General features: G+C 38.8%; 1 protein-coding gene across 3 annotated transcripts in view; it reads right to left on the reverse strand.

Moving 5' to 3' along the window:
* Positions 1-13,164, reverse strand: part of AFG2A (AAA ATPase AFG2A) — a 126,131-nt gene extending 112,967 nt beyond the window's left edge. For 2 of the 3 annotated variants that reach the window (XR_015744127.1, XR_015744128.1), the window contains exons 1-9: positions 12,942-13,164; positions 10,632-10,756; positions 10,334-10,491; positions 10,046-10,104; positions 8,742-9,368; positions 7,950-8,079; positions 7,651-7,707; positions 6,231-6,354; positions 4,812-5,067 (exon numbers count right to left, since the gene is read on the reverse strand). Coding sequence is in view for 1 of the 3 variants with exons in the window: in XM_026698006.2 (XP_026553791.2) it covers positions 4,812-5,067; positions 6,231-6,354; positions 7,651-7,707; positions 7,950-8,079; positions 8,742-9,368; positions 10,046-10,104; positions 10,334-10,491; positions 10,632-10,756; positions 12,942-13,074 (1,669 nt within the window). In the remaining 2 variants the exon portion in view is untranslated. The remainder of the gene's footprint in view (positions 1-4,811; positions 5,068-6,230; positions 6,355-7,650; positions 7,708-7,949; positions 8,080-8,741; positions 9,369-10,045; positions 10,105-10,333; positions 10,492-10,631; positions 10,757-12,941) is intronic. The other variant, XM_026698006.2, reaches the window with a different exon arrangement.
* Between the last annotated feature and the right edge of the window lie 2,398 nt (positions 13,165-15,562).

Here is a 15,562-nt window from a genome sequence, read left to right on the forward strand (position 1 = left end):
CTGGACTTTGCCGACTCCCATGATATGACCATCACGAATACCTGCTTCATTAGGCGAGAATCTCAACTCCTCACCTATCATAGCAGAAACGGGAGCCACCACACACAGATCGACTACATCATCGCACGAAGAGCCGCTAAAACGTGCTCAACGCCAAGGTGTACCGCGCGAATCGAGCAGTCAGCACAGGCCGCTGATGGCGAAGATCAGGATCAGCAAGCCCAAGACCAAGATTGACAAAAGGAATGCAGACCAGCCACGAATCAAGTGGTGGAACCAGAAGAAGATGGCGGGACCCCTCTATCAAACCGGAGCAGTTCCTGCAGATGGTCGACGGGCCACAGGAAGCATGGTCCATGTTGAAGAGCACTGTTCACACTGCCGGCTGCCAACAGCTTGGTTGCACCAAGCCAGGACGGAGACGCATCGAACGAGATACATGGCTCTGGACACCGGAAGTACAAGATGCCGTACACCTGAAGAAACGGCTCTACAAGGCCTTTCTTCAGGACAAGACCAGCGAGAAGCTCTGCGAATACAAGGCTGCCAAAAAGGCAGCCAAGAAAGCAGTAGCGACAGCCAGAAGCTCCCACTACGATGACATCTATGAGAAGCTGAACACGCGAGAAGGCGAGAATGAGATCTACCGCCTAGCCAAAAGCAGACACAGGAAGACCCTGGACATTGACCAGTTTCATGGGATCAACGACGAAAGGTGAAATTTAATCGTGAACCCCAGAGACGCTGCCGAGAGGTGGCGGCAATACTTCGAGAAGATCTCTACCGAGGAGTTCCCACACCCACGAACCCCGCGAGGTGACCCGGTTGAAGGCCCAGTCTCAGGCATTTATGCCAGCGAGGTCACCGACGCCATCAAGGCCATGAAAAACGGTAAGGCAACAGGACCAGACGACATCCCTGCCGACTTCTGGAAAAAGGCACTACCGGGCTCGGCATTGTGGCTGTGCGAGCTGTTCAACAACATCGCCTCCACGGAAAAGTGCCACACGACTGGTACCGCAGCACCACTGTTCCGATCTGGAAGGGAAAGGGCAGCCCAGCGGACTGCTCCAACTACAGACCGGTCAGGTTACTGTCACACACTATGAAGATCTTCAACGTGTCCTTGATAAGCGCATTCGGGACATCGTCGACATCAGCGTCAACCAGGCCGGATTTATCAAGAACTGCGGCACCACCGACGCCATCTTCGGTGTGCGGATGCTGATGGAGGCTCACAGAGAGAAGAAAATCCCGCTCCACACCGCCTTCCTGGACTTGGAAAAGGCCTTCGACTGAGTCCCGCACGATCTCATCTGGTACGCACTGCGAGATCACGGCGTGCCTGAGCTGCTCGTACAATGGGTCCAACTCCTATACAGATGTCACAAAAGCCGTGTAAAAGCGGCAGCTGGGATATCAGAGGAGTTTAATATCACCGTCGGCGTACACCAGGGCTCTGCTCTCTCACCACTGCTGTTCATTCTGGTGATGGACACAATTACACACGACCTGTACACGCCCGCCCCATGGACGCTGCTCTACGCCGATGATGTGTTCCTGGCTAACCTGTGCAAGGCTGAACTCGAGCACCTAGTCCAACAGTGGCACGACCACCTCGAGCACTTCGGGCTCCGGCTGAACCTAAAGAAGTCCGAATACCTGACCACTGACAATGAAATGACAGGCTCCATCCACGTGAACGGGCAGGAGCTACCGCGCGCTCCACCTTCAAGTACCTGGGAACTATTCTTGGGGAAGAAGGCCTACTACAAACTGAGGTGGCAGCCAGGATCAACGCAGCGTGGGGCAAATGGAAGTCCGTCACGGGCATCCTCTGTGACAAGAAGATGCCGATGCGCCTGAAGGCGAAAATCTATAACTCTGTGGTGCGCCCGTGGCCATATACGGCGCAGAGTGCTGGCCGCGACCAAAGAAGTTGAAAGCAGACTCCAGATAATGGAGATGCGAATGCTCCGATGGTCAGTAGGCCTCACCCTACTCGATCGCGTCCAGGAACGAAGAAGTGCGTAGACGGTTCAACGTCGTGCCCATCCCCACGGTCATGAGGCAGTCCCGCTACGATGGTTCGCCACGTGAGCCGCGCCAAGGAAGAATCTATCATCAAATCTGCAATGAAGGTGACTGTCGGAGGAGTGAGACCGCGTGGTAGACCTAAGCAACGCTGGATGGACACGATCAAGGCCGATCTAGAGATCGCGAAGGCAGACCCGACATACGTGGTAGACAGAGAGGTGTGGAAGCAGTACTTAAGGACATTAGCGGACCTCGCCCGAGCGCGAGACAAACGCTGAAGAAAAAGAAGAAGAAGAAGAAGATTGAGCAGGATATGAAGTGCTAAAATTGTCCCCAACTAAATGATGACAATGATATTAATAATCATTTTTGTACCTATCTTCTTGCCAAAGTACCTTAGAAAAAGATTACAAACAATAAAGATAATCTTCAATTAAAAATTAAATAAAGCCAACAGTCCTACAACAAACTGTAACAATGCAAGATTTAAGTCAAAGTTCATTTAAAATGAAAACTACTAGGAAAAAACTATATTACTAAGAAAGTAACGCATAGTCAGAAAAAAAAGGATGAGGTATGAAGAGAGGAAAAAGAGAATTTATCAATGCCTGCTTCAAGTGAGGATTCATGGTGAATTAGATATCCTTGAAGTATAAGGGTGGCACTGTAACAGAAATTGGTTGCTAAATCATGAATTCTGGCTGGTACAGTCTTTCTGGAATACTTTTATTCCTACATAAAAATAATTAAAATGCCAAACCATACATATGGTACAACTTTGACCAACAGAAATATCTCTTCTTGAACACAAATATGCAAATGGCAGTATGATACATACATACATACATACATACATATATATATATAGTTTATTTAATTATAACAAAATTGTAAACGCTTAATCATAACTGGGGCAGAGCGAAGTGAAAGGAGGGACCTCTCTCATCCTTACTGCTGGGACTCAAAAGAAGCCACATGGTGTCTGGAGGCTGGGAAGGTCTAGAGGGGAGGAACTGGTTCCCCCTCAAATAGAAGAAAAACAGAGCCCCCCCAATCTGGTCCCCTGTCATTTCATATCTCCCCCTCTCACATTACCAGGGTCTCAGCCACTCTATGGCCAGCCATGCAGATGAGGCAATAATCACAGAATCCAAAGGAATAACAGTGGTTTATTCCATCACAGCTGTAGCAGTAGCAAGAAGCAGCGAGCATATGTAAGTAAAGTTAGTGCTGAGTGTTTATCGATCCCAGCATTCTATTTATCCCACCCGGTAATCGCCTCCCCACATCCGGCAGCCCTGCCGCACAGGTAGCCAGCATCCCACTCCTATTGGTGACAGCTAACTCAAGATACTCTTAATCTTACATGGGAAAAGACCCGAACACACCTAGTCCTACATACCTGTACCCGTGAAAATCTACGAGTATGTATGTATGTATGTATGGTATTCAGCTTTGTTCAAGTATTTTCCCTCATCGCTATAGTTGTGCTTTAAAAGTTGTAGCAGCGCTTTGGCAGAACCTCATCTGCCATCATCAGGCTTCTGTATATAGAGAAGCCTATTCAGAAGCCTGATGATGGCAGATGAGATTCTGCGAAACATTGCTACAACTTTAAAAGCACAACTATAATGACGTGGAAAATACCAACAAAGATGAATACCATACATATAAAATACCTGTGAAAACTTAAGAAAACAAATTTTATATACACACACACACACACACACACACACACACACACACACACACACACATATATATATGCATTTATATATATGTATATGTATATAATTTATATTTAATATAAATTTAATTTTTCATATTAAATATATTATCTTTTTTAAAAAAAATGGATTAGTGGTCCTCAGGATTTAAAAGTATGAGTTTGGTGGTCCCTGAGGCCCAAAAGGTTGGCGACCCCTGATATGAAAGGTTGTACAGATTTTATTTCTTGGAGTATGATGCACGTGAGAATACATTACTTAAAACTATCCTTAAAGAATTTACCTAGTGTAAGTTTTACTAATGATTTACTATTTTGCAGTATATAATATCCATGTGTTTTCAGACGTTATAATCATCCCAATTTTCCTACTTTTTAAAAATAGTCTTAATTCAGAGATTCCTTTTACATAAGAAACAGTTTTAAACGTATTTGCATGAAATCTTATTTCCTACCACTAGAGGTCAGTTCACTACAGCTGAAGTAGTATTTTAACGAACAATTTATTTAATTCATGTCCAAATTTTAACTGATCTTGATGTATATTTTTAAAAAGCAACTTGAATATATGCTATTATATGACATTATTTAATGCATTTCCATTTTAAACATTATTTTGCTCACTTTATACACAATAGAAAACAAGCTGTCCTCAATATATTCACACTAAATGATATACAAACACAGACTTATGCTTGATATAATGTTTTGTTCTGTTACAAAACTTATGCTAATCTGATCTCATATAGTTTTCAATGAACAAACTTGTCCAAACTTCGTCCACATTATTTTTTCTCTATAGTGTGCTATATTGAGCCATGTTAGTAAAATGCTAAACAGTAGACACAAGTCATGTAAACAGGATACATCCATTCCACTTCCAGTGTTATATAATTTTTAATTAATTATATTTAAATAATCTTCTACTCAAAGTATAAATAGATACCATGCCTTCTTAGTACATATACACAGATAATGATTTATTGTAAGTAAATGCTAAAGTTATCTCAATAACACTGATGTTCAGCATGAAGCACATTTAGCTTACCTGCTTCCATGCACAGTGCTGCTAAGTCAGCTCCTACATACCCATGGGCACTGTCTGCTAGTTGAGTCAAATCTGATGCTGACAATGAGTGAGGAGTCTTACTGAGAACCTTCTCTAAGATGTCTAGTCGATCTTTAGAATTGGGAACTCCAATTTCTATCTCTTTATCAAAACGTCCCGGTCTGCGCAGGGCTGAATCTAGTGCATGAGGGCGATTGGTAGCTCCAAGAACTAAGAGCTGCCCTTCATTGTCTTCCTAAATGACAAGAAAAATTTATTGAAAACAGGTTTACTATAAGTTGTAGAAATGAATAGTACTGTAGAGTAAGCATTGGGATAAAGATGGATAAGACTACTGTATCTTTTTAAAGCAGCCATGATATTTCACAAAACATCAGCAAGAACTTCTCATTAAGTCCACAATCCAGTATACACATAAAGAGTGTTGGTTCTTTTCAAGGTAGCAGTAAACTTACTGGGAACAATGATCTTGCTTTCTAAGAGTTATACAAATACTTATTAAACAAGGCTCAGATAATTTATTAACACAGATTTTACAGAATTCTTGAAAAGCTCTCTACTAGCTTATCCTTATTTGCCACAGATTAAAACTATCAAGGTAATACAGAATTTGGATCAGAAACCAAAAAGGTGCTCTGAGATAGTCACAAAGTCACATCATCCTGGGAAAATATGTCTTTCAGCTAAAGACCCGACATCATGGTGTGACAAGATGTTTTGGTATGGATAGAGTGTCACAATTAAACTCACATGCAAATCTCATGGCTATCAGCAGATTGTATCTTTTTTAAAAAAAAAAAGCAACAGGAGTAGCATGTGTACCCATGGCTTTTCCAAAACAGCCACTGGCTTCAGTTGCAAAGTGTTGCAGATGCTTAAAACAACTAAAGGTGCCCTTTGTTCCTTTTAAAGGGAAAGCTACCTTCTGGCTTGAACCGACGATCTAAGTAATTTTAAGATTTTAATAAGATGTACCATTCACTATGGCACAATTTCCAACCATGCAGCAGTGTGGTGTCTTCACATAATTAACTGGTTCTGGACTCTACCACCTAAGCCATGGGTTTCAAACTCAATTGTGTCACATGACATATTGTGACTTATCGTAATGTTTTTTTGCCTTTGTGGAGACAGAGTGGGTGTGGCCTGCATGTGACATATCTGGCCCATGGGTTGCCAGTTTGACAGGCCTGACCTAAGCAATGTAGCTCCATCATGACACGTTCCATAGCTGGAACAACATACAAGGCACACCTATGTAATGTAAGCTCCCGTTTCATAATATGGAATCATCAGTGAAAAATAAATTTTGCCCCAAAGCATTATTGGGCAAAATGTCTAGTTTACTTTATGTTTCAGAATCACAGAAGGGATGAGCAAAGAGACAAAGAGACTTACTGATCCAATACCATCCAACAGTGTTAACAATGAGGCTACAATTCTTTTTTCAACTTCGTTCTGGGCTTCTTCTCTCTTTGGACATAGTGCATCAATTTCATCAATAAATATTATGGATGGTCGCCTTAACAAAAATGAGAAATAAAATGTTTCTTGGAATATTAAAAGGGAAATAATAGCATACCTCTTACAATAGGTACATTAGAATAAATATGCATATAAAATGAAATAATGAAATAAAATGAAAAGGTAAAGACATCCTCAAATTAAATTCAATGTCTACAGACTATACAGGAATGCCCTACTTTTCAAACCATTATTGCCTTTTTCTAGGGTATGTTTTCAACCTCATCTACTAACCTGTGACTTCTTGGTAGTCTCCATCAAATTACTAACTGAGCCCAACTCTGCTTAACTTTCTCAAGATTAATCAAAGAGTTGGGTGCTGCCACCAGTTATGACACTGAATAACCTCACTGAATAATTCAAATATTCAGCTGATTACAGCATTTCATGGTTCAGCTAAGAAAATAAGAATGTATCTTAAAACAGTGTATATATTCAAACGCTAAATATAGGCCAAAATTAGGAATACACACGCTTTAACCATCACAGAAATAAAGAAGGTATTCTTAAAAACATGAAAGGAAAATGTAACCCCAATGAAAATATAAACCAAAAGACAAAGGCTATGAGAACAGTATGGCATACTGACATTTATAAATTTCTGCCAATTATCCTGGGGGATGGGCTTTTGTTTCTATCTATCTATCTATCTATCTATCTATCTATCTATCTATCTATCTATCTATCTATCTATCTATCTATCTCTCTCCCTCCCTCCCTCCCTCCATCCATCCATCCATCCATCCATCCATCCACCTGGGTAAGCAGTATGATCCTTATGAGCACCAATCAGCCTACAGATATCTCATTGGTGTCCATCAGCTATGTTGACCCAAATAGTTTCAAAAAATATTATTCTAACTAAAAATAGTCAATGGGAATCTAGCATTCAGCAAAACAAATTCCAGCCTTTGGCATCATTTACTTAGAAGAATGCCTCTGGACTAAGCTGCATATTCATTTTTTGATGATTGTAAGTCAGTGCTTTCTTCAAAGAAACTCCATCTACCCCAAAAGAAAGACAAAGCGAAGCTGAAGTGCTAAAAAGCATGTTCTGAAGATAGAAGAGTTGGTAGCAAGGAATTTTAGCAGTTTGCCTTCTAGGAAATAAACACTTTGTGAGCCCAGCAGCCATTTTTAAATAGACAAACTGCCTCTCTTGGCAGCTATTTTATGAAAGCTCAAAAATATTTGCTCTAAATATGCCATTAGAGCAAAAAAGTTACCTGTTCCTTAAGTTAAACCATCTGAAGTAACTTAAACCATCTGAAGTAACTGTGTAATAGAAGCATACCGTAAAGAGGCTTCAGAAAATATCTGTCGTAGCCGGGCTTCACTTTCTCCATAAAATCTACAAGAAAATTAAACATGATTCATTGTCAAAAGTCTGGCCCCCATACAATTTCCTATATAAGTACATTATTGTGTCAAAATCTTGATATAAATACATCATCTGTCCTTCATTTACATTTACAGACGTAGCTATATCCCAACTGGGTAACAAAGAGGCCTTGTATTTTAAAAACAGTAAGTACATTGCCAATTTAAACTTAGATAAAGCAAGTCTGAAATAAATCAATGAAGGGCACTTACTTGCTTATTATTTCTGGACCATTAACTGTACAGAAGTGAGCTTCAACCTCATTTGCAATTGCTCTGGCTAGCAACGTCTTTCCTGTACCTGGAGGGCCATATAATAGCACTCCTCTTGGAGGTGGGATTCCTTCAGTGTCACACATAAACAGCAAAGAACTGAATTTAATTCTTCGACATTCATAATGGCAATAATAAAATTGTCCCTGTGTTAACATTAAATTACTAATGAAAAACTGTATTTTATATGAAATATGTCACAATTATTTTTAGAAACATTCCAAATGGCAGTAAGGAACCGAACAATCAACAGCACAATTTTTGCTACTAAGAGCCCTTTTAACTACTGTTGTGTATTTGTTTCTTTTAACTTAAATAATTGAAAAGAAGGGCCTTTTATAAATTTTATTAGCTTTTAAAAACCATGCAAGACAGTTAACGTAAATTTTTCTACCCTTTCTCCGATATGTACCTTTAAAGAAAGCTGCCCAATTCTAAGAGGAGCTTTTTGGGATGCCCCACCACAGGAAAACTATTTGGAAAAAACTGATTTAGGCCATTAATTCATTTGAGTTTATTTAACAAGCAATGGTTAAGAAAAACATGACAGAAAAAAAAACAACTAAGTCATTGTACAGCACTAGGGCAAGAAAAACAAAATATTAAAAGCAGAATAAGATCTGCCATTTTAAGAAAAATAAATGCATTTAAACTATGTCTTACATTATTTGACAGGGTTACCAAATGAAAAATAGTAATTTATACCACACGTTTATATCATAGATATCCTACCGTATTTCCTAAATAGATCAGGCTGCTTCAAAGGAAGTTCAATCATTTCTTTTATAGTTTTCAGCTGGTTACTGAGTCCACCTATTGAATCGTAAGTAACTTTTGGTTCAAGATTGCATTCTTCTGTCACTTTGGCTTGTGATTGAATGAAATTGATCCTAGTCCTTGACGATATGAAGTAAAATGGTTCCCAATTCTGTGACAGTCCTGTTTTATCAGCCAAAGGTAATCCTTCACCTGCAAAACCTTTCTCACAATCTTGTGATATGATTGATTCAGAATGAAGGTTAGACCCATCACCATCAAGGATCTCTGCTGGATCAGGACTCAATGCTTCATGCCTCATATTATTTAAAGAATCATTCGTGGATATGTTATGATCCTCATGCTTACATGGAGTACTGGTAGATACTTCACTGTCTGTTATTACTAGTTTTCCAAGTTCAATAGATAAATTGAAATGACTATTAGTCGAATTCTCCAGTGGTAATTCCTGTGGTATCTTTAAAACATCTTGCATTTCCAGCAACACACCATCCATTCCTTTCACCTTTGTAACCTTTAGATCACAAGATCGGCCATAGAAAGTAACTTGTAGGAAATTTCCTGGCAATACTATCTTTCCATCTGCAAAAGAAAGATTAAGAAAACCAATCAGATTTCTCACATAGTCTCCATTTAAAATATTACTGCATAAAAGTATCTGTAAATAATAGCAATATATCAGGAAGTACAATTATTTTCAAAACAAAAGCAATGATCTTGATGATTTAACTGCCAGTGCTCTAATTTTAAAAAACTTTGCATTTTCCATAGTCTTGGTAAGCTTTAACACAGTAAAATAATTGTCAGTCCTTTAGAAGGACTTAAATCAAAATGGGGATATCATATTCTACTTTTATACTTGCTTTTAGCATCCAAAATTAATTTACTGTGACAATTTAAGATACACAGAAAATAAGACTACATGGCATAGAAATCCAACAGAAAAGCTCAGAAAGGTTAGTTTTAACAAAGCATACCTATGAGCCTGTTTTGAGGCAGAACAACCTATTTTTGAATAGCAGTTTCCTTCTTAAGAGAATATTCTATGCACTTTTAAAAGGCACCCTTCAAACTGAATAATTATAAAGTTTCAAATTAGTATTTTTCCCTATTCTTGATACTCTTGCTCCAGAGTGGTGTATTGGATCTCTGTAAAACTCAGAAATCCAAAACATTTGACTACAGGACAGACAGAAATTTATATGTATTTAAAATTTAAAACTACAATATAAACCAGAAAACATAAACTAAACCCATACCTAAGTTTCTCAAGAGGCTAATGGACAAGTCTTCAGTACTGATACAATCATCTTTAACCCTAAGAAAAAATAAAATAATCATTGTTAAAATTTAATAAATATCATTATTTCAAAAACATCAAATGTACTCCAATGTAAGAAATAAATTAGACTCCCTCAAAAGTGACTTCTTACAGCAATTCCCATGCAGAAATCTGTTATACTGGTTCTTCGTTAGCATCACACATGGACTCATAGACTATGTCAATTCAATGCACAGAATCTTAAATTGCATGGCTATAAACATACCCCAGTTTAACTTCCACTTCCTCTGCTTGAAGTACAGCACCAGTCACAGGCTGGACAAAGACCGTATCACCAGGTACCACTTTCAGATTCTTCTGTGTAATTGCACTTATGCCAATTTTTTTACCAGGGAAGCCTGCAACAGGCCATGCTGTGCAAACCTAACCAAAATAATAGAAAATATAAGTAAAAAATAATCCATCTAGTGTTACCCCTTTGAAGAAAAATAAAATACACCATTACATAAACAATCCGCCTGCATGCAAAAATACACATAGAATTGATAAGAAAAAAACACCACCTCTTGCTTCCCATTTGTACTGGTAAGCAGCACTGGACGCCCTATGCAAATATTTCCCAGCTTCATCGTGTTGAGTGCCAACTGCACAAAAGTTTCTCTGTATATTTTGGGGACTTTGTCATCTTCTAAAATTAAAGAGAAAAATACAATTACACATTTACTTATCATTTGGTTGATCTAAATTCTTTAAGAATAAAATGCAGATTATTTTCTCAAAGTTAATATAAGAGCAGAACATGATATGCAATATACCTTTGATTTAGATATCTTTGGGCTATTCAATTGACTGTTGCAAGAACAACATTCTGGTGTTCATAAACATTGCCCATGTTGTTCTACAAAGTTCTATTTTATGCTGCCTTGAACATGTTAAAGTTCAAGAAGGAAAAAGAATCGGCTCTGCCCATTCACTATATTTTTGCATATTAAAGGTAGTCCTTGACTTATGACTATAAACGAACCCAAAATTTCCATTTGTGCAATATTTGTAAAGTGATTTTTATCCCAGTTTATGACCTTTCTTGTCAGAAGATCATAAAAGATGATCATATGACCCCGGGACAATGTCATCATCATAAATAAGAGTCAGTTGCCAGACAACTGAATTTTGATCATGTGACCATGAGTATGTCATATAAAAAATGATCATAAATCACTTTTTTTGGTGTCATTGTAACTTCAAACTGTCTCTAAATGAACTACTGTAGGTTGAGAACTACCTGTATTAAGGGATCACTGAGGAACAACTTCCAAACCATGATTACCATTCAAATACTTGGCCATTACAATGTAGTTAAGTCTGAATAGAATTAATAAGAAATGTGATGTATGTTCATTCATTGTAACACAACTTAACAAATTTAGTTACAATGCCCTGCCTCCAAAGAACTTGTGAACACTAGAGTAATCAACAAGAAGTGGCAGAATTCTTGTTAATTTTATTCCAAATCCCAATGTATCCCAAATTGGTTAAATGTTGCAAGTTAATGTGCCTAAGATGGTCCATGAAAGTACACTAGGTGGCAGAATAGTAAGAAAAAGAACTACATCAAGCCACAAATGAATTAAATAATAAAAAGTATACCTGCATGAATTTATTTGAGCTAGGAACAACTGTAAACCTATAATGTAAATTGGGCAACAAGAGCACATTGGTATAGAACGAACTCTTGCCCCCTCTTTTAAAGACAGATCTGGTGTTTTCCAAAAGAGCACTATATGTTAGACATTATGCAGGTAGGTATATTATGTTGGAGCCAGGGGCCTTGTCACAAATTCAAGTCAAAATCGCCATACAGAGCAGTACCCAACGCAACTGGAAGGAAAGGCAGGGGAGATGCTTGAAACAACCTAAGCAGGCAAAAAGGAATTTGGTATATCCTAACCCACAACTGTGACATTCTGTAACTGTGAAATTACAGAAAAATCACATGGCTTGACCTGTTTTGGAGAAATGATAACACTATTTAAAACTGGAGCTGCTAATTACAACTGTTAAGCTACTGTAGTCCTGAACTGAACTGATGATGAATTAAATACACTTTTCAGGATCTCTAACAAAGCAATTTTGGCTTTCCCAAAGGTAATGAGGGTGACATTTGTCCTAAATGTATACTAAAAAAAAAATTGTATTCCATCTTGTGCGGTTCCAGCTACCAGCAATGTTCAATACAGAAATTTTAAAAAAGAATAACAGCTTTATATTAAATGTTGCAAAAGAAAAAGGATGATCACAAACATGCAAACAGCATCTGGGAGCTTCTGCGGCTTGATCGTGTCTGATTTGGACAGGGATTGACATAATTTTGTGTCCCAACTCAACTCATTCCGGAATGAACTACTCCATATATTTCTGTATGTCACAGTTATCTCTTAAGACAGGGGTCTTCAAACTTGACAGCTTTAAGACTTGTGGACTTCAATTCCCAGAATTCCTCCTCCAGTCATGTTAGCTCAGGAATTCTGGGAGTTGAAGTCCACAAGTCTTAAACTTGGCAAGATAACATTAAGATAACATCAATTATGTGATGGAGTGATGCTATAACTGCAGCAAGAATCTTGCAAGAGCTTCTGTCACAACAACCAGAGTGACCATCCCAGGGTCCTTAGATTCCTCAATGCTTTCCCAACCTTGTCTACCTTATAGGCTTGTTGAGAGCACGAACCAGAAGTCTCCAAACTTGGCAATTTTAAGACTTGTGGGCTGGAGAATTCTGGGAGTTGAAGTCCACAAATCTTAAAGTTGCCAAGTTTGGAGACTTCTGGTTCATGAACGATTCCCACGAACCCGCGCACGTTCCAGCATCCTACCCTTGTCCAGAAAGTCTGCAACCGACAACCTCTGCCACCCGAGGAGTTCTTGGGCTGAGCCTCGTTGGTCGAGAGCCGAGTCCTTTTCCGAAGGAGGCCGTTTCTTGTTTTTCTTTTTGCTGGAAGAGGACATCGCAAGAATTCAGCTGAAAGACGGAGGCAGCGCCGCTTTAATCGTCTCTGCACCACGAGCGCGGCTTCTTCCCCGGAAGGCAAAATTCGCTCAAAGAGATACTAAAGAGTTAGAAGAACGTCGATTGAAGACCGCCTCTATGGGCAGATCAAGAACTGAGAAAGTGGGTTTCAAGCGCTACCAAACGCCGCTCTGCTTCCTCGAAGCGTTTTCTAAAAGTTCCTGATCACAATCGTAAAAAAAATTCGAATCCTAATGTGCTTTTCTTTTATTTTTTTTGGAAGGTACACCGAATATCACTCTTCATTTTTAGCGTCTAGGAATGCTCAGTAGCAGGGAGCGGATGTTGTTTTGCAAATGTATCTCTATGGTTAACCCACAGTTGCTAGTTAGCAAGCGGCTGTGTTCAATGTAATGCCGGATGTCCTTCCGAAATGCCCCGTCCCTGAGAGCTTTCGCTTTATTTTCCCCTGCGATGATCTTTTCGTTTAGTCACTTCCTGATTAAACTGTTTATTCGGCTACCCCAGGCAGAAGATATAACTTTAAATAAGATTAGTTGCAGGACATAAAATAGCAAAAGCACTTAGACTTATATACCGCTTTATAGTGCTTTAACAGCCCACTCTAAGCGGTTTGTCAGCATATTGCAATTTGGGTCCTCATTCTACCCACCTTGGAAGGATGGGAGGCATCCGAAACTCATATGATTAGCTTCCCTGTTCCTTGTGGAATTTGTTTCTAGTTAACTTTAATCTTATTAGTATTAAACTAAGTTTTAGAGCAGGGATCCTCAAATTCGACAGCTTTAAGACTTGTGGACTTCAACTCCCAGAATTCCTCCTGCACTCATGTTACCTCAGGAATTCTGGGAGTTGAAGTCCACAAGTCTTAAACTTGCCAAGTTTGGAGACCCCTATTTTAGAGTGTAATCATATACTGTACACTCAATCTGAAACAAATTTCAGGTTAGCTGATGTTAAATCCCAGCCTCAATTTTAAATATTTACTCAAATAGTAACCTAAATATTTTTCCAGGACTCAGTTCTGATCAATTTCATTGGCGTTCTGAGGCATTTGTTTTAGGTTTGGTTCTCTTTCGATCTGCTCATTGTTATTATATTGTTTATTGTTAGAATTATATAAAACAGGTATCTAAGTGCAAAATTTCCCTAGTGTGTGGAGTCCTTGGTGCCCTCTGAGCTGTTGGTTTACTGACATTTCATTACCAAACCAGGCTGATGATATTACCCTGTCAGGTAATGAAAGGTCTGCAAACAACGCAGCTCAGAGAACAACAAGAGTCAGCAGTTTAATTCTAAGCCATATATATTCTTTTCATTCTGCCTGTGTTAAAGGGACAATGCACAAATTTAAAAATACAACTGATTATTCTATTTATAATAGGTTATTTTCAAATACAGACAATATCAATACATTTTCTGGCAATATCAATATATAGAACATCCTACGAGCACCAGCCTTAGCTTTGGTTTATTCTGCAGCTGAATATTGTGCCAGATATCCACCTCTGCCAGACAATGCATATCATTTCTGGTATATTGCATCCCACTCCTGTGCACTGGTTACCAGTACTTAGCAATCTTATATGACCTCACGTTAGAACACAACAAGCTGTCATTTGGCTAAGATCAAAGATGTTGAACAAGGCTCTCTATTCACCAGGACAATGTTCAACCCATCACAATTGCAATTTCATAGGCCAGCTTGGAAAATAGCTATTCACTTTAACATCTATCCAGTTTAAGCCTGAAAATGCTTGGAGAGAAGAATGGTCCAAAGTACTTTCTTGTGATCTCATCATTAGTATCCCTCACCTGGTTATGACCTGCTTTGCTCTAGTCAAAATTGAACAGAATTAGGTATGATAGTAGAAGACATGCCTCTTCCCTACTATCAATGGGAATGAAAAGATTCCTGTTGTTGCATGTATGGTGCTGATGTGCAAACTTTTAAATATATTGTGCAAGATTGCCCACAATGTGCGTTCTCTGGTTCCCTAGAAGATACACATAGCTGAATTGGACATCCAGTATAAGGCCACTGGACTGTGTTTATGTGTTTACTTCTGTCATGTTTCCATCATAAATAATATATAAATATAATAGTATATAGAAGTTTTGAAGGAAGTAAAAATATTGTAAAATCTAAGATCAAATCTAATGCCACAACAAATACCTTTTTCTTAAAATCTGGCACTGTCTAGAAGTGTTGGACTTCAATTCCCAGAATTCCTATGACTGGAAAATGTTGGGACCTAAATCTGATGTATCTAGATTTCAAGAATCAGGAACTGAACCGAACCTCTGATATAATAATTTATTTTACTGTGAAATGTATTTATTAAATTTATATGGCCGCCCATCTCGTGTACAGAGTATGTTAAAATCTTCTCCCGACTGAACCAAATTTTCCAACTGGAGCAGCCGCACGGAAGTCCAGACGGTGAGTAACTCTACATCCTTTTC

This window comes from Pseudonaja textilis, chromosome 6, assembly GCF_049901715.1.
Source record: "Pseudonaja textilis isolate UNSWEBS1 chromosome 6, rPseTex1.2, whole genome shotgun sequence".
In the NCBI taxonomy this organism is placed as follows: domain Eukaryota; kingdom Metazoa; phylum Chordata; class Lepidosauria; order Squamata; family Elapidae; genus Pseudonaja; species Pseudonaja textilis.